Genomic DNA, 24,217 nt, shown 5'->3' with positions numbered 1-24,217 from the left:
CTTTACCCAAACCTTTAAGTTTCCAATATTCACATAGTGCTGCATTAGCATTATTATTATTCTGGTAGAACAGTTTTACTAAAAGAGCATGTTCCTTTTTTGTAATAGCCATAATGGTTATTGACGGTGGCTTTCTGCTTTTATCTAAGATGTCATTTGCGTAAGTAGCATGTCTTAAAGTAAATGACAACCTTTACACATATGCAGCGCCATTTTCCCCTGGTGGAGTAAATTTGAACTATTTTTTTTCCTTCTACTCTAAATGACATACTCACCGATTTTCACAGCGCTAACTCTAACCATTTTGACACTAGGGTCTCCTGAATAGGGAAACTTATTTTATAACCACCCAGTATATACTGTATCATGGCTTCTATGATTATTGCTTTAAAGATAATCCATAATTCTAATGTATTAACTCTCCCTCTGCTAGTTGCCCAATTGATAGAGGCTATGTGTAACAGCTTAACTGCTAAAGTCCCCTTTCTGAAATAATCAACTGTAACCTCTTTCTTCACTGCCATTACTGTCAAACCCATGCTGTGTCTGAATTATTGCTGCAGTCTTGTCTAGATGATCCTGCAATGCATCTTTAACCAGTGACTCCATTATTTTACCCAGAACAGAAGTTAAACTAACTGGTCTGTAATTACTCGTGTCACCCTTCGATTAAGGACTGTGTGATCACTTCTTGCTAACAATTCAACTGATGTACTGTGATCTCTATGACATTATCTGGCGTGTGGGTAGTAAGGTCTAGGCTATTCTTAGCCCTAGAATTTTCTCTAACATGCTGATGATAATAATCATCTATTAGATAATTACTAGTTTACTTAAAAATTGTGCCCATGGTGAATTTCCCTCCCATTTGTCCCAATCAATAAGGGGAAACTGAAAAAACCCACAACAAGACATTCATACTTGCTCAACTGTTCCGCCTGCAGGTGAGCAAGTAGAGGCTCTCATTTTACTCTTCTAATCAGTAGCATACTCCCATTCTCATTTTACCTTTACATTCAGCTACTTCAACCACACAGATTCTATGCTGGCACATATATATTCTGAATATGGAAAAGCTTTAGTCACACTCAAGCTGCTTACATACCATAATGAAACTCATCAACCATTATTTCTGGGTGACAACAAGTTTCTGTGAGCCTTATTATGCCAACATTAGTTGTCCTGACCGTGAATTCAAACTCACTCATTTTAATGACTGTCTAGAGTAACTCTACACACAGTAATATTTAGAATTCAGACAAAGTGTCCTTGTGTGTTTACTATTCCTATGCATCCACTGAAATTATGCAAGCTTGATGACCTAGCATTAGCTTCCATTCATTTAAAACATCACTGTCCTCAGCATCTTTTTTTTCAAACACCAAAAAGCTCTTTAGATTCTGAAGCCTCATATGACAACTCTTAAGATGTGTGCAAGCATTACTTTCGCCCATATTATCAGATAAATGGGTATACAGGGTGTCTGTAAATGATGTTTCCAATTTTGATATTTTTTTTTATTCAGAATTACTTCAAGCTACACTCATGAAACACATATCAGCTGAGAGAGCAATTCAATAAATTTTATTAAAAGTGACACTCGACTGCCAGTTTTGCATTCTACCCACTATGCAGTGCTACATTTGCCAGAATGGCAAAGTGGCAACCAGGCTGGAGAAAGCATTGTGTGTGTTAGCATTTCATAAAACAAAATCTGTTGTTATCAAAATCAGTACAGCAACAGTTTCGACAAAAGGACAATGTGTACATCCCTCCACTACCAACAACACTGCAGGAGCTGAAGGCACAGATCACAGAAGCCTTTGGTAAAATTGATTGCGAAATGAAGCACAGTGCATGGCAGGAGATTGAATATCGCTATGACATTGCTCGAGTTACTCATGGTGCCCACAATGCCGACCAGGCTAGCCAGGTGGGTAAAGTGCCTGCCTGGTAACTCAAAGGTCGCGGGTTCGAATCCCGCCTCAGGCTTGGATCAACGTACTGCAAAAACCTTGGGAGGTGCATTATGGCCACAGAAGCCGATGCGCCAACAACTACCAAAAAAAAAAAAATGGTGCCCACAATGAACTTTACCAATGACTTTATGTACCCTCATAAAACTTATTGAATTGATCTTTCAGCTGGTATGTGTTTCATGAGCATAGCTTGAAGTAATTCTGAATAAAAAAATATAAAAACCAGAAACATCATTTATGGACACCCTGTATGTATACCCAGCCCCCCACCAAACTACTAGTTTCCAGAAACCCTTGAAAATGGTAAAGTCCCTTGCACCTCTGTTCAAATGCATGCCATCTCTAGACTTTCTGGACTCTCTTAAAATCTTCTTTATAAGCCTGATCTGGCTCTTGTGGATTTTTGGACACTTAGAAATGCATTTTTTAATGGCACAAATTTCATGATTAGCAAGTGGCAACAATATAAACCTAGCTTCCTCAGTACAGTCGGGTCTCCATATTCACGGATTCATGTTTTAGTGTTGGTGTCGCAAAATTTATCATATTAAAAATTTGCTGCTGCTGCTGCTCGCTGCATTCACCCTGAGTGAGGGTGGGACACGTACGTCTTCAGTCTTGCAGTGGGCATCATCCAAGTAGGACAGCTTGTGACTTTTGTGTGTTGTGTGTGTGTCTGCATTAGGCTACTTGTGCTTAAAATATTACCGTGCTTATGTGAATACCCATAGGTTCTAAACAAAGTGCATCTAGTGATGGACAAAAGCCTAAAAGGGCAAGGAAAATGATGACTTGGAACAAGAAAGTGCGGATTCTAGATATATATCGAGAAGGGGTTTGGTATCAATGAAAGTACCATATGATACATAAGGAAATAAAAAGCTGAGATCAGAGAGGCAGGGCAAACTGGTAGAATTCTTACTGCTAAATATGCAGCTTACGTACATGCCAAAGTGATGTTAAAAATGGAGAATGCACTGTTCATTTGGAACGAAGACTAGCACAAGAAAAACTTGCCTGTGAACATTGGTATGATTTTTGCTAAGGCCCTCGTTCTTTACAACAGATCTAAGCAGCAAACCCCCTGTGCCAGAAACACCGCGGAAACCACTTTCACTGCCAGCAAAGGCTGGTTCCAGAAATTCAAGAGGCATTATTCACTCCTTAATGTAAAGATTATGGGCGAGTCTGATTCAGCTGATCACAAGGCTGCTAAGGTCTACCCTGTGCAACTCAAGAAGCTCATTCAGGAGAAGGGATATAAACCTGATGCGATTCAATGCCGACAAGACAGCATTATTCTGGAAAAAGATGCCTCAGAGCACCTATATAGCCATCGAAGAGAAGAAGGTGCCAGGATTCAAGGCGGCACGAGATCGGATGCCGCTGCTAGTTTGCAGCAATGCAGCAGGCCATATGACAAAGCCTGGCCTAATTTTCTGTGTGCAAAACCCAAGAGCTCTTAGAGGATGAGGTTTCAAGAACTTAGAGGGAGAGGACATCAACAATTTAATTGGACAGGAAACAACACAAATGGACGATGAACTCAAGGAACTTGTTTGTTCCAACTCTGAGGATGAGAATGAGGAAGAACCATGCCAAGAGAAGGAGTTCGACTTGGAAAACCTAGCGCAGGCAATGCATGACACCAAATGGCTTGTGGACTTCTAAGAATACAGCGACAACATGATTCGTGCAATGAAGCTCAAGGAAAGCCTCAATGATATTTTAACACCATACACAACCATATTCAACGAGTTCAAACAAAAGGAGCAGCTTCCTATTACAATGTTACAGAAAAGGACAACTATATTAATGCCTAAAACACCTTGTACCCCTGAACCAGAAGTCGTGACGTCAGCCAACCCTGCTTCTCCAGCCTTTCAGACATCTACTACAGAAGAGTACAGAATCCTGTGGTGATTACCCTGGTGCATGCCTTGTTCTTAAATAAGTAATAAAGTTTTAGCATTAGCAGAGGCATATAATGCAAGAAAACAAGCTTATATAGCATCAGCCAAAAAAAAACCCATTTCACCCATCCATTCACTCCAAAAGTTTGTCTAGTTCTGCCTTGAACTTATTTAAGTTGTTGATCTCCACTACAACAGATGGAAGTTTTTTCCAACTATCAACCATCCGCTGGATAAAGGAAAATTTCTCCCCATCTATTCTACAATTGTCTTTCCTAAATTTGAATTTATGTCCCCTCAGGTGAGTAATCCGCGCAAGGGGAAGAATCTCATCAGCACTGAGCTTGCTCAAACCATTCAAGGCCTTATACACCTCAATTAGATCGCCCCACAGGTACCTAGTCTCCAGATTGTTATTATTATTTGGTTTTTTTTAGGAGCATTAGCAACTAAGACCATATTGCTCCGGGATATGCGGTGGTCATTCCCTGACCTTCCCACATCCTCCGTATTTGGTGGTGATGGGCTCGAACCCCAGTCTAATCAAGAAGCGTGCACTATGCACTGCTGCTCCTTCCCACCTGGCTACGGAGGCACCTTAGTTTCCAGAAGCTACAATTTGCATAACTTAAGCCTTTCTTGGTAATAGCAACCCTTTGTTCCACTCACCAATCTCATTGCCCTTCTCTGTACTCATTCCAGCAGGTCAACATCTTTCCTAAAATGAGGCCTCCAGAACTATATATAGTACTCAAGGTGTAGCCTAACCATTGACTTATACAAGGGGATAATCACTTCCTTATCCTGGCTAGAAAATTTCCTGTATATCATTGACAAGACACCATGACACCACTCTTATAGACCGCCTGCACTGCTCAGAAAACTTCAATCTGACTGAACAATTACCCCCAGGTCCTTTTCATTCTCCACTACCCAAGTGTAGTAGGGCCCAGTTGATACGATACTCTGGGGTTACTGATACCAATATGCTTTCTCCCTAAATTTGTGAATGTTAAACTTCAGTTGCCACCTCTCAGCCCATCTGCTCAACTTTTCCAAATCCTATTGCAGTAGAGTACTATCATTACTGTCATTAACAACCCTGGCAACTTTTGTATGGTCTGCAAACTTAGACATTAACCCTGAAACACCTTCATCAATATCACTGATAAACATCAAAAACAACAATGGGCCCAACACTCAACCCTTGGGGACTCCACTAATAACATTAGTCCATGAAGAGCAGTGTCCATTGATAACCACTCTCTGTCTTCTCCCACTCAACCATTCTTTTATCCATTGTAGCAACTTGACCTTAATGCCATACTGCTCCAATTTGTACAGTAATCTTCCATGTGCCACAGCATCAAAAGTTTTCCTAAAATGCAAGTATATGATATCAAAATTATTTTTTGCATCCATTTCCTTTGTGACCATGTAGTATACCATTAAAATGGTCAGACAAGACTTTCCCTTGTCACATTGATACAGTGTTTTCGAAACATGGGTCTAAAATGTTACTGATTATTGTAAAACCATAATTAAAACACATTTAAACATTTTTCTGTTAATTGTAAATGGTTGCGTAAGTGTTCAGGCATACGTATAAAACATCTGGGGCTATTTTAGCGAGAGTACAGATTTTCATGGAATTTCACGTTTTCGTGGGAAGTGTTGACACGTAACTCCCACGAATATGGAGACCTGACTGTATTTTTATTTCCTGTAGAGTTAGAGAATAAATATTTCTATATAACATTGTAACCCTGACAAGAAACAGGGTATACTGAATATTAATTTTAAGAAAAAATGTTTTCCATTCAATGTATAGTTCTTTATAATAAAATTAGCATTACTTTTTGGATTCTCTTGTAATTTTCATTGTCACTTGTATTCAGATTCGTTTTTTATTTAAGTTGCTTTTTGAGTTTTGCAAACAATGTAAAATACAATAATAATAATACAATAAAAATATTACTATGCATCAACCAGTTAAGAAACAAATGAAATACTGTCTAACAGTGCAGTTCTATGTCTGATATGATGGCAAAGTTAATTCCACAGAGGTGGCATGCAAATAACTATGGAACCATTTCTCTTCTGACATCAATATTTGTATTAAATGAAGAGGAATTCCAGCAAAGTTTTTAATATATGTTGTATATATATAAAAATTAGAATGATAATTAAATAAAAATAATGCCACCAGCATGGCAAGACAGAAGAGCGAAAATAGTCAAAATGAAACAATGATTGATCAAACCAACAAGGAGGGAAGAGAAGGGTAAAAAGAGTAAAAATACTGTAGCAGAAACTCTCCAAGGTAATTTAGAAAATCTAAATGCAAAGATAATAAAATAATAATCAATTAAATTTTGAATGCTGATTAAATAGAAATTTAACGGCGACCCCCTGACAGGCACCATGCCCAAATTTATGTGAAATATCACCAACAGAGATGTAAACCAACTACAATAAAATTGTAGGGTAGTGCCATTAAATTTCTATTTAATTATTATTTTATTATCTTTGCATTTAGATTTTCAAAATTATCTTGGAGAATTTCTGCTACAAAATTTTTACTCTTGTTACCCTTCTCTTCCCTCCCTATTGGTTTGACGTTATGTTTAATTTTGACTATTTTCTCTCTTCTGTCTTGCCATACTGCTGGCATTATTTTTATTTAATTATCATTCTAATTTTTATATTTCAAGCATCATGTAGAGGAATATGCTTTTTGCTGCCTCTGATGTTTGCTTTAGTTTTGATTTTTTATTATGAAAGATTCAGTTTCATAATATTTTAAATATATATATACTGTATATATATTTATTTATTTTCCTATTTTATGTTAAACTTTTAAGCCATTATTTAAATATATATATATATATATTTTTTTTTTTTTTTTGTAATACTTACTGTGAGAGACTGCATAGAAACATGGGGAACAGAACTATTCAGCCGTTTAACTATCGAGCGGAGACAATCCTTTGGACCATTTGGTGTTGTACCTACTCTATCACATATGTCCATTATCAAACCCCAATCATCAGAAGTATTCATCTCACTAGTGACCTTCTCTGTAAAGATTGAAAGAAGTTGCATTTGTAAATGAAATAAAACACCAATCATTTTATGGGTAAAATAATTTAATGACTTTTCAATTTTGCAATTATTATCACAGTTTATAATTCCTAGTGTTATGTATACATGTATACACTGTATGCCTAGTGTTAAATATACATTAAATACCTTGATATGTTACAAAAGATGTTTATACTGTTTATCACAATTCATATCATATAAAAACTTTCCTTTATTATCAATTTTTTTAATAGAATATTATCAAAAAGAAAAGTTAAAATGTAAAGTATACCAACAATATCGCAGGGCAGGTGTTCAAAAGAGTTAAGAATTAATTAGAGGATCTCCACTGTATATTAAAGAAAAATTATGCAAACTTACAAATTACACAAGAATTGCCCAGGTAACGAACCAGTTTCTTTAACCTTGAATCGGTTGTGCAGGGGTCAATTCAACAGAGACAATATTTAGAGGCTCATGCTTCATCTACTCCATCAACACAGCTGAAACTCCTAATACCTGTTTTTGAATATGATTTCTTTGAATTTTCCACAGTAAATTCCAGAAATGTCTGTTAGTTATCACACAATTAGGAAAAATTAAGTTAAGCTTAATTATATGAATGTATTGAATGACATATGTCATGGTCAGTTATTGACAACACACTCTTTACTGCCATATGCTTTCCTTCAATCTGTAATGCCTCATCTGAAATCAAACTGCTGCTGTGCATGCTTCACATTTCATACAGGGTGCATTCTTGTTAGTGATATGCTGGTGTCTAATCAAAGTGTTCGTTGAAGCAGCGTATGGTTTTTAATTTTCATCCAAGGACCACAGTCTAAAGGGAGTTTTAATTTTCAAAAATTAGTTTAAAATGTGATTTTAATAGAGAATATGGATTTTCACAGTTTTCACAGATTTTCAAAATATATGTAGCATTAAAAAAAATCAACAATACTGAATTAATTTTTGCTGATTTTTCAAATTTCAAGCACACGGAGGAATTTCAAATTTTCCTACAAATAGTTAATGGGTTAAGTATACAACTTGATTAATACATGACAAGTCAAAGTGAATTCTTCCTAAGTTATATGTTTGCTGCTTCTAACGTTAATTGAGCAGCAACTGAATTTAGAACACCTCTGCAGGTTTCAGTCACAGTGCTCTTTACCTCTAATGACATTAGGAAGAATCCTCCATCTCACAAACTCCCAGATATTGATATGGGCCTGCAGAAAAAATAACAAGGTGAGAAGCTGCATATTCCTGGCAACAATTCTGGCTAACTTCCTGAGGTTGTAGGGCTGGAATGGGGGAACTCTCTCTCTCTGCTAAGGAGAAGAGAGGTTCCTGTGGGGACTCTATTGTTTGTCTTCTGTTATGGCTTGCTGATTGGTGGCTTACCTGGGACTATACACATTGACATATAATGATACACATACTGTGGCTGATGGGGCTTGGGTGAGTATAAAGCCAAAACACAAGACTTTCTGTTATAACTGAGTTCAAAATCCTTACTTGGAGTAATGGCAATTGGAACTGCTATTGACAGCTCCCAACTTGAAAGACACCAGTGGGTGGATTGTTGAAGAATGAGAAATATCTATAATATAAGGGAAAACCAATTTTATCCTTATTGCCGACAATATGGCAAAGTCTGATTAATGATTCAAGGAGACTTTTCATTTTACTGTGCTACCCACGAGCAATATTCATTGTAATGTATTCAACATCAATAATTCAATTACTTCATAAAGCCAATAAATATACAACTTTAAACTAAACATAATACTAAAATTCTTATACTCGACTGCCAATGATAATTCTGCACCTGAGCAGAGGCCCAATCCCACCTACAGGTAGGTAGTTAACTCTATTATTTAACAAAACTACACTATCAAACTAAACCACATATTACCAGATATTTTTTTATTTTATATAATTCACATGTGAACTCTATGAAACTTAAGCTTTGCTGAATTTTCGAGCAAGATATGCATATTCTGATCCCTGCAAGATGAAATGCAACACTCATTTCTAATCTTAACCTCAAATCAAAATAAACAGGGAAATCAAATAAATATATTTCACAAAATCAAGCACAATATATTTCACATTTCCTACATCCTCACAAAACAACTTTCAATCTCCAACAATCACAGTTAATACAGCTTGGAGCTACCAGGACATGTCCTGCATCCAGACCAAACTAGAAAAGCCCTTGCTTTTACATTCACAAACCCTATATTGGGAATGAATGAATATTTCACTCTCCGTTTATCCAAGATTTCACGACTCCTTTGCCAAGCAGTCTCCAGCTCGGCCGAGAGTCTCACCTTTTTTATGTTTAACATATTAGATTGTTAAACATCAGACTGTTTAGAATTTCTTGCTTCAAGTTTTCAAACTTCCTTGTTTCCATCAGTGAAACTATGCATTTCAATATAATTTTTGTATTGCTCTTAGGTATTTCCATGTAGATACTCCATTTTTCTTTTATCCCTCTGTTGACTGCATCCCAAAAAGAAACAAATATGCTTGTGTAGTATCTGTGAGACACCTTTTGTTTTAATTATAAAAAATTAATGTTTAGCTTTACTCAAATAAAAATGGTGGTGTTCTATTAAGTAAAATTTGCAAAACTTAACTGCAAAATATCAAAGAAAAAAAAAAAAAAAAAAAGAGAAACCAATAACGTTTTTATCATCCTCGAAAATTGAAACATGATATGTTTGACAGACGTCATATGAATTCTTGTCAACTAATCACACATCTTGTATTCTTGTCAACTATTCACATTTAGTTCCTGTGAAGCCAGCAAAACCAAAGCTCTAAAAGCAAGATTAGATGCCTTGCTGGCATCTGTAAGATGCCACATGAGTATGGGAGTAGAGTAAAAGAAAGATGCTATGACTCACAGTTATCTGTAAATGTCACACAAACAATTTTTCATAATTCACAGTATACTTAAATGAAAAAAGACCATACCATATAACCATTTAGAGAATATGGGCAAGGAAAATATCCACGAGGATTTGATTTTATTTAGAAAAAAAAAAACAAATTTTAAATAATGCATCTATCAGATGCCATGTTAGCAGTGGAAGGTTAACCATGCTGAAATTCATCATACTTGAGCCAGACACAGAAGCGGTTCAGTGATTAAATATTACAAAGTGCAGTTTGATAACAGTAATAAGATTTCTTTTTTTTTTTTCATGGTCAGACCTGATTGACAATGCACAACTTGATTCTGTATCATTTTTATGAATTGTAATCATACCAGCATTACTGTGAATCAAATAAAATCCTAGGTCACCTAGGTGAGAGGCATGTAGCTGTGCTACAGCATAGCCCCTTCATTTTCATTGCTATCAATAAAATAAACAAAACTATTTCCATCGAAATACTGAAATTAAATTAGTGTGACTGTTGCTGATTGAGACCTATGAGCACAGTTTTACCAAAAAACATTATTTTTTCTTTCCTATACATCAGTTTTCAAAAAATAGCATAAAAATATTTGCAACAGTGCCCCCCAATGACACCCAGAAGTTATTTTTTAATGTTTTACCTGAGATTAGGGAGTTCAGCATCATTAAACATGTAAGATGTAATAGTATGTGTATTTCCTCCCAAAGACAGATGTGAAACTTTGGAGATTTATATTAGCATTACCATTAATTAGCATTAGTAGGGGCACATGATGCAAGAAAGCAAGCTTATACAGCATATCAGCCAAAAAAAAAAAAAAAAAAACACCCTTCCCATTTCACTGATCAATTCATTCCAAATGTTTATCTAGTTCTGCCTTGAATTTATTTAAACTATCAACTTCCACAACAACAGATTGTTCCAGCAATCAACTACCCACTGGCTAAAGGCAAACTTCCGCACATCTATTCTACAACTGTTTTTCCTCAGTTTAAATCTATGCCCCCTCAGGTTTGTAATCTGAGTAAGAGGAAGAATTCCATCACCAGTAAGTTTTCTCAATTCATTCAAGGCCTTATACACTTCAATCAGATCGCCTCGCAGGTGCCTAGTCTCCAGACACTGTAATTTGCAAAACTTGAGCCTTTCTTCTCAAGAAAGGTTCAAGTTTTGAACCTTTGAACCATTCAGACCTTAAGCCTTTTTTCATAAGAGCACCCCTTTGTTCCCCACTCATTCTATCAACTCTACATCCTTCCTAAAATGAGGCTTTCAGACCTGTACACAGTACTCAAGGTGTGGTCTGACTAATGCCTTATACATGGAGATAATCACCTCCTTATCCCTGCTCGCAAAATTCCTGTATATCATTGACAAGACCCCCATGACCTACTCTGGCAGTCTGTCCGCACTGCTCAGAAAAGTTCATATCTGACTACACAATTACATCCAGGTCTCTTTCATTCTACACTACCCAGTTGGTACATTTCTCTGGGATTACCGCTACCCATATAGAGTACTTTGCATTTGTCACTGTTAAACTTCAGTTGCCACTTCTCAGCACATCTATCAAACTTTTCCAGATCCTGTTGCAGCAGCATACTGTCATTACTGTTATTAACAACCCTGCCGACCTTAGTATCATCTGCAAACTTTGACATTAAGCTTGAGTTATATGCTTTGTTATTTATAAGTTATGTTATGTTATTATTATTAGCCATATGGTGAAAAGAAGCCTGAGGCTTTTGCTGCAGCCAAAAAAAAACTTTCTGAGTTACCCTGGGGGGGGAGAGAGAGGGAGCAAGAATAATAAGAAGGGAATCACTAAGGAATGAGAAGAATGATGATATCCAGCTCAGGACCCTGGGTATGCCAAGCCCATACTCGCAAGATGTGAGCCTGCGTTATATATAAGTTATATGCAATAGCTTCACAGTTATTCGGCACCTCTGTATAGTCCTATAGTAATGGCAATTTTTCCTGTTTGGGGAGGGAACCTTAGAATAGCCTAAGGAGAAAAATCCTGCACCTCTGCTTGAAACATGCTAACTCACACTAAAGCAAAAAAGGCCATCAGAAATTCCTCTGGTCTAGGACAGGACTCAACCCAAACCTTTCTTAATGGGAGTTAAGCCACTATATGGGGATATCATATGTATACAAGATACCAGTTGTCCCAAGTTATAACTGGGAGATAAATGATTGGTGATAACTGAGAGGAAAGTGGAAGAGAAATTGAAGCTAAAAGTGACTAAGGCATTTGGGGCTGACACAATCTATCCAATTATATTAAAAACAGCAGCAAAAAAGGTAAGCAAACATTTAGCCATAATTATAAGTGCATCCTTGGGTTTGAGAGATGCCTCCTAGAGATGGAAGATTGGAAACTTCTCCCCTATTTATAAAGTGGAATCAAAAGGCAAAGTGAGCAATTACTAACCTGTAAGCTTGAATTCTACTCTAGCAAAAACAGAATAAATAGTTAAAGAAATAATGCAGGATCACCTTCACAGGAATGCAGTTATATGGCATCGCAGCATCAAATTAAGGAGGATCCTGTCTGGCCAATCTGATTGGCTACTATGATGTAGTAGGAAGGGAACTGGATGCAAAAAATAATTTTGATATAATATCTCGGATTTCAGCAAAAATTTTGATATTGTTCCACATGAAAGACTGCTGTACATATTGGAGCAATGTGAAATTAGACATTGGTTGCTACTGTGGGTAAAGGGATGGCTGAATGGTAGGAGACAAGAAGTGGTTATTAATGGGCACCACTCTTCTTGGACTGATGCTATTAGTGGAGTTTATCAGAGTTTGGTGATGGGCTCCTTATTGTTCAATGTATATATCAAGTTTAATGGGCACCACTCTTCTTGGACTGATGCTATTAGTGGAGTTTATCAGAGTTTGGTGATGGGCTCCTTATTGTTCAATGTATATATCAAGTTTAATGCCTAAGTTTTCTGAAAACACAAGTATTTTTCATTGCGAAAAAAAATAAAAAATAAAAATGGACCAGCCAGATCTTTGGATGCGATTCCAAATTTGCTTTTCTCCAGCACATCTAGTTTTTGTGAGGACACTAATTACATGAACCTGATGAGACATTATACGAATCACATACCTATTCATCCAAGCCACACGAATACAATTATTGTTTGGATATAGTGAATATCCTTGTTATTTTATAATTTAAGTATTTAATTAAAGATTGTTTAAGGTTAGATCTAGTGGATTACTAGATCTAACCTTTCATTGTCATACCTTGAAAGTGAATAAAATCACACACAAATTCGACTGTGTGTGCGAGTGTATAGATGCGCACATGAACATCTCTTTCCTTACTAAATCGCAACAGCATACAATCAAGACAGATATCTGGAAAGTTTGCCAATTATGCTCTAGCTGTCCTCTAGATGACTAGATTAAGACATAAGCAACATATGCTATTTGTACTGCTTGTTCAAATGGATTACATGATTGGTTGAACAAAAGGTAAAATTCAATGCAATTTGCTGTACCAATGATATGGAGAGAGCTAAAAACCCATGTGGTAACTGTTACTTTTGTTATATGAATGTAACTGGATTTTTAAGAAAAGAATAAGCACAAGATTGTTTATCTGAATCTGGATTTGGCAACGTGACCAATCCCTCACAAAAACAGTATGTCAAATTTTGGTACCTCCACAGAATGGGCTATACAGCAGGCCCCCGTTATAACGTGGTTCGCTTTACGCTGATTCGCTATAACGTAGTTTGCTTTACGCTGATTCGCTATAACGCTCTTATATTATAACCCCTATCTGACTGTAATGCTGTCACATATCACTATAATGCTCTTTTAGAGATTGCATTTTTGGCATATTTAACGAAATTGTTTCATTTCATAGAGTCGATAGCTTGAAAACGAATAGCAAAACGGCATTAAAACGTTTCCCACACCGACTTGAGAAATTTTCTCGCACGCTAATTTAATTGAAGTACAGTGACTTGTTATGTAGTTCCGAGAGCAACATTTTAAATAATGATCAAGTATATTGCTTGTGATATTTGCGTTATATGCATTTATCCGAAGTCTAGTCATCACTCAGTACCGTATTAGACATCGTGCGAAACTGTTCGTTTCGCACGATGTCTAATTAATGCAACCAATGCACGATCATAATTAATGCAACCAATGCAGTTACATTTTCGAAGAGTTAATTAATAATGGCCGATAAAAATGAAAAAGCAACAACGTCTGAGCGCAGTACGAAGACTATAAATGTAAGAAAAAGACTGAATTTGAAAATCAAATTAGACGTTTTGAAGCGAATCGATTCCGGTAAAAGACAAGTGGATGTGTGCCATAATTTAGGACTTGCAAGTTTAACTGTAAGAACAATTATAAAAAAAAAAATAATAAAGAATTAATTTTAGCTGCAGGAAAGATAGCTGTTCCACTGCAAGCAACTAGGGCTAGGTCGGCTATTAGGATTGAAATGGAAAGACTTTATTAACTAATTTTATTGAAGATAATATCCAATGCAGAATTCAGTTAAGTTAAATATTATTTTTAAAAAAGAGAGAGAGATTAGCCAATATGATGATCTGAAGAAAAGTCACCTAAAAAAAAAAAAAAAAATGTGGAAGCATTTAAAACTAGTAAGGGCTGGTTGAATAGATTTAAAATCCAGGGAGAAGCCGCAAGTGCAGAAGGAGCCGAAACTTTCAAAAAAGAACTTGTTAAAATTATTGAAGAGGGATATTATGTGTTATACTTCTCAACAAGTTTTTAACATAGATGAAGCAGGACTTTTGTGGAAACGAATGCCTAAAAGAAGTTTCATATTGAAAGAAGAAAAAAACACGCCAGGTTTCAAAGCGGCGAAGGATCGGTTGATTTTATTGTTGGGTGGTAACGCTGCGGGGGGATTTAAAATTAATACCCTTTTATTTTATTTGGAAGAGGGCCAAAGTTCAACCCAAAATTGACACATTTTTCATGATTAAATTCATCAATTAAATTAAATCAATTTAGATCAATTAAATTCATGATTTTAATTGGAATTTTATGTTTAATTTTGATACGTAAGTAGTTACCACAATTATACACGTATGTAATGCAGAATATTTTATATGTACGAATATTTGAATATTAAATATTTTGACCGACATTTGTGCATCTTTTCACTACCGTTTATTATTGATTAGGAAATATGCTATGGCACCGACTGCAAATCACAAATACATATGTTACCTTATGGGAATGCAGCACTCGCTTGTCGTGGATTCACTTAGCGCTCTGTTTTTACGGAACGAATTATCAGCGTTAAGCGGGGGTCACCTGTATTCTTTAGAAAATTAAATAGAATGCAATGAAGGTGCGACTGGCAGAGACCAAGAACTTCAGCCAATCCTGAATACACACCCAATGAAGAGACACTGCAGCTGGAACTGTTTACCTAAGGTGGGTTGAATGACCTCATCAGAGATATAGCCCTCACCACACTTCTCTCAAGACTAAAGCAGACACACTTCATAAAGAACATCAGTGTTTCCCTATCTAAAAAGGAACAATGTTTTGGCAATGTTCCTTACAGTAAATGATCTGTTATGCTATTATCATAACGTTAATTGAGTTCTTAGGGAACTATCAGAAGTACAGCTTCAAAGAACACGGGTTTTGCTATAACACGGTTTTAAATTAAGTTTAAGTCGAAAATTTACTGTACATATTAAAACTCATTCAATAGTCTAGACACATACTCTACATATATGCAGAGTTGTAGCCTAGGTACGCATACATATATGCTGCAGTGCCAACTCTATTGTATCACATGCGCCAATAGCTCCCCTCAGGCAGTCAGCGGCAATGTGCTACAGTGTTCAGTATTCTTAATTCCATCCTGATGAGACGACACGATAGCTTTTCATAACTTCATTTCATAATTTATTTTTTATCCCTTTAAATACGGTTGAAAATATATTTGCATATGGGCTAGAAATCACTGTCAACAACATGCGTTCTGCTTGGCAGCATGCTTTGCCCCATTTGGCAAATGATTTCACTGGTTTTGAATCGCAAATTCAGACGCTGAAGACATTGTGAAGATCGGAAAAGCCTTGGGATTCGAAACTTTGGACATTGCCAATGTACGTAACTGCATTGACTCACATGCAAATGACTTCAATGGTGCAACTCTCCTTGAAATTGACAAGCAAACTGCATATGAAGAAAAGGAAAACAATTCTGAAGTGGATAACACTGAAGTGGCACCAAAAGAATTTTCAACAGAAGAATTGGAGAAAGTTGTTAACAAGAGAGACTGCTTCTACAGGGATGGGATACACTTAAATAGAAAGGGTGCATGAATATTTGATGATGCTATCGAGGCAGTGTTAGGTGGGTCAGAAAACTGCTAGCTTGGGGGGAGACAAAGACTAATAGATTAACAGTAGCCACTGACAGCGGTAAAAGAGATTTTTGCACTGCTTCTGTTGGAATGACCAGAAGCCTGAAAAACAAGATGCAGGATATTTAAGAGACTGCTGGGAGTCACTGCGGTATAAGTAAACACATGGGTTGTGTTAGGGTAGCTAAGAATAGAAACAGGTGCATGTATACTTCTGTGTACACCAATGCTAGGAGTTTAGTAAATAAATTTAATGAATTTGAGGTATTGCTCAAAACATCAAAGGTATTGTTGGGATATCAGAGACGTGGTGTCACACAGATATAAGGAATTCAGAACTGGAATTTGGGGCGTACAACGTCTACAGAAAGGATAGACAGGATAGGAAGGGAGGAGGGGTTATGCTATTAGTTAAAAAACACATAAAATCCAAGTTATTGTTTGTTATTTGGTTTTTAGGAGCATTAGCAACTAAGGCCATATTTCTCCGGGGATATGCGGTAGTCATTCCCTGACCTTTCCGCATCCTCCGTATTTGGTGGTCACGGGTCGAACTCCAGTCAAATCAAGAAGCGTGTGCTACGCACTGCTGCTCCTGCCCACCTGGCTACGGAAGCGCCATATATAAAATCCAAGGAAGTGAAGCCAGTCGACATTGCTGGACAGTGCAGCATTCAGTCAGTTTGGTGTGACATAAGCATTGGGAGATCAAAATTGAGAGTAAGAGTGTGCTATAGGCTTAATGACTCTGATGAGTATAATAAGAAACTGTACAGGGAAATAGTGGGCCAGTAAATCAGACAGTCTTATAATGGAGGATTTTAATTTCCCAGATATTGACTGGAATTTGGGGGCTGGTCACTCACACACTAGCAAGGCTTTTGTGGATTTATTGGATGATTGTTTTCTACATCAGTAGGTTCGGGAGGCAACTAGAGGGAGTAATACTCTTGATTTGATTATCAGTAATGATTCTTCATGCATTAAGAATCTGCAAATAAATGAACCACTAGGTGGAAGTGATCACAGTGTGCTGAAGTGGGATTTACTCAAAGAGGTAACTACCATTAGAGGTAAAGGGAAGGGTTATTGCTTTCGTAAAGGCGACTACGATGGACTGAGACAGTATTTAAATTCTATACAGTGGGACCAACTGATGATGTTACCAACAGCAAATTCAAAATGGGAAGCATTCAAAGAACTTATCTTGGAAGCTACTAGGCTTTACATACCAACTAAGAAATATTGTTCAAGGTTTAGGCCTAAATGGATGTCAGATGAACTAATGAGACATATGGCAGAGAAGAAAAATGCATGGGATACATACAAATTAACTCATGACAGAAACCTATGATAGATACAAGTTGATCTGTAACCAAGTTACAAAGGAGGTTAGGCAGGCGAAGGCAGATTACGAGAAATCTTTGGCAAGGGATGCAAAGAGTTCTTTACGTATGTAAACTCTAGAAGGAAGGGGATGAATCAGATTGGTCCACTTGATCGATGGGTCAACTGTTGATGATCCTGCTCAGGTTGCTAACAAACTAAATGAATATTTTGCATCAACATTCACACGTGAGGAAATATTCAGCGAGGGGAATGCCAGAGGTGTATTCCCCTCTGGCAGTAAGCTAGAGAATCTTGTAATAACTGAGAGTAAAGTGGAGCAGAAACTGTTGAAGATAAACACAAGAAAGCACCTGGGGCGGATGTCATCTATCCAGTTATATTAAAGGAGGCAGCAAAGGAAGTAAGCAAACCCTTAGCCATAATTATGAGTGCTTCCTTGGACTCAGGGGAGGTACCCGCAGACTGGAGATGTGCAAATGTGACCTCAATTCACAAAGGAGGATCAAAGGCTAACACAAGTAATTATAGACCTGTGAGTTTAACTTCTGTTCCAGGAAAATTAATGGAGGCACTGGTTAAAGAAACACTGCAGGATCATCTAGACAAGACTTCAGTTATAGCTCAGACACAGCATTGTTTTGTTAAGGGGAAGTCTTGCCTGACCAACTTGATTGGATACTATGATGCAGTCACAAAAGAACTGGATGCAGGGAATAACTTTGATATTATATACTTGGATCTTAGAAAGGCTTTTGATACTGTTGCACATGGAAGACTGCTGTACAAATTGGAGCAGTGTGGCATTGGAGGCAAATTGCTGCTATGGATAAAGGGGTGGTTGAGGGGGAGAAGACAGAGAGTGGTAATCAATGGACACTGTTCATCGTGGACTAATGTTATCAGTGGAGTCCCTCAGGGTTCAGTGCTGGGTCCATTATTGTTTTCTGTCTTTATAAATGATATTGATGATGGTATATCAAGCTTAATGTCCAAGTTTGCAGACGATACGAAGGTTGGCAGGGTTGTCAAGGACACTACTGATACTATGCTGCTGCAACAGGATCTGGAAAGGTTGAGCAGATGAGCTGAGAGGTGGCAAATGAAGTTTAACATTGACAAATGTAAAGAACTACATATGGGAAACAGCAACCCCAGAGCAACGTATCAACTCTGTGGTACTACACTGACAGTGGTAGAGAATGAAAGGGACCTAGGGGGGTGGTTGTGCAGGCAGATATGAAGTTCTCTGAGCAGTGCAGATGGGCTGCAAGAGTAGCTCATGGTGTATTGTCAATGATATATAGGAAGTTTTCTAGCAGGGATAAGGAGGTGATTATTCCCTTGTATAAGGCAATGGTCAGGCCACACCTAGAGTACTGTATACAGGTCTGGAAGCCTCATTTTAAGAAGGATGTAGAGCTGCTGGAACGAGTACAGAGAAGGGCAACAAGATTAGTGAATGGAACAAAGGGTTGCTCTTACAAAGAAAGGCTTAAGTTTTGCAAATTACAGTGTCTGGAGACTAGGCACCTGCGAGGTGATCTGATAGAGCTGTATAAAGCCTTGAATGGTTTGAGCATGCTCAATGCTGATGGGATTCTTCCTCTTGCTCAGAATAATCCATGAGAGGGCATAAATTCAAATTGAGGAAAGACAAATGTAGGATAGACGTGCGGAAATTTGCCTTTAGCCAGCAGGTGGTTGGTTGGTGAAACAGACTTCCATCCCTTGTCATGGAAGTTGATAGCCTAAATAAGTTTAAGGCTCAGCTGGACAGGTATTTCAAACGAAAAGAGGGGTGAAGTGGAAGTGGTTGTTTTTTTTTGTCAGGCGCCTCCGTAGCTAGTTGGGCAGGGGCAGCAGTGCATAGCACATGCTTCTTGATTAGACCGGGGTTCGAGCCCGCGACCACCAAATACGGAGGATGCGGAAAGGTCAGAGAATGACCACCGCATATCCCGGTAGCAATATGGCCTTAGTTGCTAATGCTCCTAAAAACCAAATAACAAACAACAAACAAAACCTATTATCCGTCTATTCGATTATTCATCGTGGTCTCTGTCCTGTACTCTGACAGACAATCGAAGTTCTACTGTATAGATTTAGTTTTTCACAGGGCGTCTCAACTCCTGGAACCTTGTACAAACTTAATCTTTAAGGTAGCTGTTTGTTAGATAGATAGAGGTCTGATAGAGGTTTTATGGGACATTTGTCTGGCAGAGCCTCCTAAGGACACTACTGTAATTAGTATTAGTAATGGCCACATGGTGCAAGGAAGCCTATGGCATATGCTGCACCAGCCAAAAAAATAAATAAATTATAATAAAATAAAATAAGAATAAAAATAAAATTATAATAAGAAAATTAAAAAATAATAATAATTAATAAGAGAAAAGGAAATGAACAACCTATGCATTTCACTCCTCCCATACGTAATGATCTAGCTGACCTTTGAATTTCCCCAAGCTGTCAGCCTCTAACCCATGTAGGTAACTTATTCCAGTAATTTATAGCTTGCTGGCCAAAATAAAACTTCCTGCAATCCAGTCTAAACATCTCCCTCCTGTAACTTGAAATTATGGCCCCTTGTTCCAGAATCATTTATAACTGTGAAAATTTCATCCTCATTCATTTTGCTTATGCCTTTCAGAGCCTTAAACACCTCAATCAAGTCTCCTCTAAGGTGCCTAGTTTCCAAGCTCTGCAACCCACATATTCGAAGTCTTTCCTCATATGGACGCCCCTTTGCCAATCTCACCAGGCGAGTTACCCATCTTTGCACCCTTTCAAAAAGCACAATGTCTTTCTTTAGGTGCAGTCTCCATACTTGAACACAGTATTCCATATGTGGTCTAACAATAGCCTTATATAATGGGATTATGATGTCCTTATCTCTACCAGCAATTGTTTGATAAATCATCGATAGGACACCATGGGCCTTCCTTGCAACCAGTCTACAATGCTCGGAGAATTACATATCTTACTGTATCGTAATACCCAAGTCCCTTTCCTCCACTACTGGCTTTAGTTCAACCCTGCTAAGTGTATAAGTTATTTTGAGGTTACTGTTCCCCAGGTGCAATACCTTACACTTTGCTGGATTAAAGCATAGCTGCCATTTTTCTAACCATCCCTGAAGTCTATCTAGGTCATTCTGAAAAAGCTCTGCTTGGCAGTGATCAATAACTATCCTGCCAATCTTTACATCATCTGCAAATTTAGACATCATGCCCTCTATCCCTTCATCGATGTCATTTATGAAAATCAAAAATAGTGGTGCTATTACTACTTGGGGAACCCAAGTTTTTTCATTAACTCAATCTGAGGAATAACCATTTATCACAACCCTCTGCCTCCTGCCCTGAAGCTATTCAGCTATCCATCTAAGGATTTTCCCTGTGATTCCAATCTGTTCCAGCTTATAAAGTAATCGCTCGTGTGGGACTGAGTCAAATGCTTTGCTGAAATCCAAGTAAACAATGTCGAAATTATTCCCAAAGTCCAGCTCTTGAGTGGCCCTGTCAAAATAGCTAACCAGATTAGTTAAACATGATTTTCCCATATTTCTTCTACTGTAAATAGATGCTCTATGTTGGCATTTTCAAAGTGTGTATTCTCATTGATTATGTCACTCTGAGTAGAGGAATAATCCCCAGCCTCAGTTTGAATAATAGTATCAAAACAGGGTTGGGGTTCCATCTGGTTTTAGTGTAGTTTGGAGTACGTTTCCTCTTGGCAGCTTGTTAGTCACTATTCTGTACACGACTCCCCATGGGTCGGCATTTCCATCAAGTGCCGTCAGGATTCCTTTTTCTTTTCTCTTATGAGGGAAGTATATTGGTTCCTGAGAGTCCTATAGATATCTCTCAGGGCATTGATTGACCTCATTTTGAGACCAAGATGTTCTGGGCCCTCTGGAAATGTCTCCTTGCCTGGTATACCCTTCTCCTGAACATAGTCCTTCAGTCCAGAACACCACCAGAGGACTACCTTCTTCATGGGTTCCCCCCCCCACGGGATAGGCAGGTTTGTTGTTTTGGTGATCATTTCTATCATAGTCGTTGCATGGTCATTTGAGCTATAATTGTTGTTTGATTTAGACCATTCATTTTCTTGTTTCTGCAGCTCGGTTGCTGTGAGTTCAGTGAATATGTTCCAGTTTGCTTTATTTTTGTTGTAGCTTCTTATATCTGGTAGAGACTGTTGAGGTATCTGTAGCTGTGTGTGTGTGTGTTTAACTTTATTAAGTTATTGCTCTATGATCTGATGTATTTTTTTTTTTTTTTTCTTTTGTTAGTTGGTGGCGCATCGGCTTCTGTGGCCATATTGCACCTCCCAAGGTTTTTGCATTTTCTACTTTGATCCAAGCCCGAGGTGGGATTCAAACCCGTGACCTTAGGGTTTCCAGGCAGGCACATTACCCACCCGGCTAGCCCGGTCGGCAGATCTGATGTCGTCCAGGCTGACATACAAAATTTAAACTGGTGTGTCCAGTCGATCTGATGTAGTCGAGGCTGACTGGACACACCAGTTTGAAATTTTGTATGCTATTATATTTGCAGCAAGAGTGACTTCAATGTCACTCTCCCACATCACATGATACTGCTAAAAGTAGGCAGGTTGTGCAGTTGATTTAACATCTGAAATGTAGAAGTAGCAATATATTCTGTAAGAATTTGGCCATTATGGATGCCTGCTCTCTCTCTTCTTCACGGCTATGCCACAAGGTTGACATCGGCACAGACTATTATATTAGCATTTGGCAATAGAGCTGTAACTGTTTGTAGGTATTCAATGCTTGAATTTATATCTTCTAGGTCTATAATACAATGAAATAATGTAAAACTGTCCTACAGCACTGGTGATGATGTGTGCACACACTGCCACTGGGGAGCAGAGGAGACCCACCTTTGTGACAGTATGATCAGTGTTTTTTTTTTGCTACTATTGCAGTAGAAGGACAATTGTTATTTTGGTTTTTTTAGGAGCATTAGCAACTAAGGCCATATTGCTCCGGGGATATGCAGTGGTCATTCCCTGACCTTTCCGCATCCTCCATATTTGGTGGTCACGGGCTCGAACCCCTGTCTATTCAAGAAGAGTGTGCTACGCACTGCTGCTCCTACCCACCTGGCTACGGAGGCACTGAAGGGACAATTGAGGTGCATTCAATGATCTTATAGCCTCTTGGGTATCCTTGAACTCTACCCATATGTGTGTAGGGTTCCTGGAGTACCAAGGTAACTATATAATTTTCTTTTAGTTTGAGTTTGATCAGATCAACAACAGTTCTGTTCTTTAAGCATTCAACTGGACAAAATTTAGAGCCCTAATTACATTTATATTCTCAATCTGACCCATAATTCATTCTAGATTGAGTTGATGTAACCATTTTGTCGATCGGTTCTGCCCTGGGGTCATTGTGCAAGCTCAAGGTGTAGAATTTTTTTTCAGCCTGGTCTGTGCTTGTTGACAGGAGAGACTGCTCTACAGGGATGGGGTGCAAGAATATTTGCTGATGCTATCAAAGCAGTGTTAGGCGGGTTGGAAAACTGCTAGCTTCTTCGGAGACAGACTAAAAGGTTAACAGTGGTCACAGCAGTGATTATTCATGCATTAAGAATTTGCAGATAAAGGAACCACTGGGTGACAGTGATCACAATGTACTGATGTGGAAATTATTTAAAGATGTAACTACCATTAAGGCTAAAGGAAAGGGCTTTTGCTTTCATAAAGATGACCATAGGGGTCTCAGATAGTTTTAAATTCTGTACAGTGGGATCAACTGATGATGTTACCAATGTTGAATTCTAAATGGGAAGCCTTCAGGGACTTAATTTTGGAGGCTACTAGGCTTTTCATTTCAACTAAGAAATTCTGTTCAACATTTAGGCCTAAATGGATGTCAGATGAACTAATGAGGCTCTTGGCAGAGAAGAAAAATGTATGGGATGGATATAAAGTATCAGGTGACACAGAAGCCTAGGGAAGATATAAACTAGTCTGTAATCAAGTCACAAAGAAGGTTAGGCAGATGAAGGCAGATTTTGAGAAATCCTTGGCAAAGGAGTCAAAGAAAAACAGCAAAGAGTTCTTTACTTATGTAAACTCTAAAAGGAAAGGGATGAATTAGATTGGATCACTTAACATAGATGGGTTGACTTTTGATAATCATGCTCAGGTAGCTGATAAACTGAATGAGTATTTTGCATCTAAATTCACAAGAGGGGTAATTCAATGAGGAGAATGCCAGAAGTTTATCAAACTCTAACAGGGAGCTAAGTGATTTTGTAATAACTGAGAGCAAAGTGGAGGATAAATTGTTCCAGTTAAACATAAAAAAGGCAACTGGGGTAGACAGGATCTATCCAGTTATATTAATGGAAGTAGCATAGGTAGTTTGTTTGTTATTTGGTTTTTAAGAGCATTAGCAACTAAGGCCATATTGCTCCGAGATATGCGGTGGTCATTCCCTGACCTTTCAGCATCCTCCGTATTTGGTAGTGACGGGCGCATAGGTAGTAAGCAAACCTTTAGCCATAATTATGAGA

At 37.9% G+C, this 24,217-nt stretch overlaps 1 protein-coding gene across 2 annotated transcripts in view; it reads right to left on the bottom strand.

The window, feature by feature from the left end:
- Positions 1-24,217, bottom strand: part of LOC150075424 (signal transducing adapter molecule 2-like) — a 203,681-nt gene that overhangs the window by 157,813 nt on the left and 21,651 nt on the right. For both annotated transcript variants that reach the window (XM_090389165.1, XM_090389166.1), the window contains exon 2: positions 6,812-6,972. In XM_090389165.1, coding sequence (XP_090245291.1) covers positions 6,812-6,972 — 161 coding nt within the window. The remainder of the gene's footprint in view (positions 1-6,811; positions 6,973-24,217) is intronic.

This window comes from Mastigoproctus giganteus, chromosome 14 (genome assembly GCF_048544385.1).
Source record: "Mastigoproctus giganteus isolate SK-2022 chromosome 14, ASM4854438v1, whole genome shotgun sequence".
NCBI lineage: Eukaryota > Metazoa > Arthropoda > Arachnida > Uropygi > Thelyphonidae > Mastigoproctus > Mastigoproctus giganteus.
Note: the sequence above shows the minus strand (reverse complement) of the source record. Positions and strands in the feature narration are given on the sequence as shown.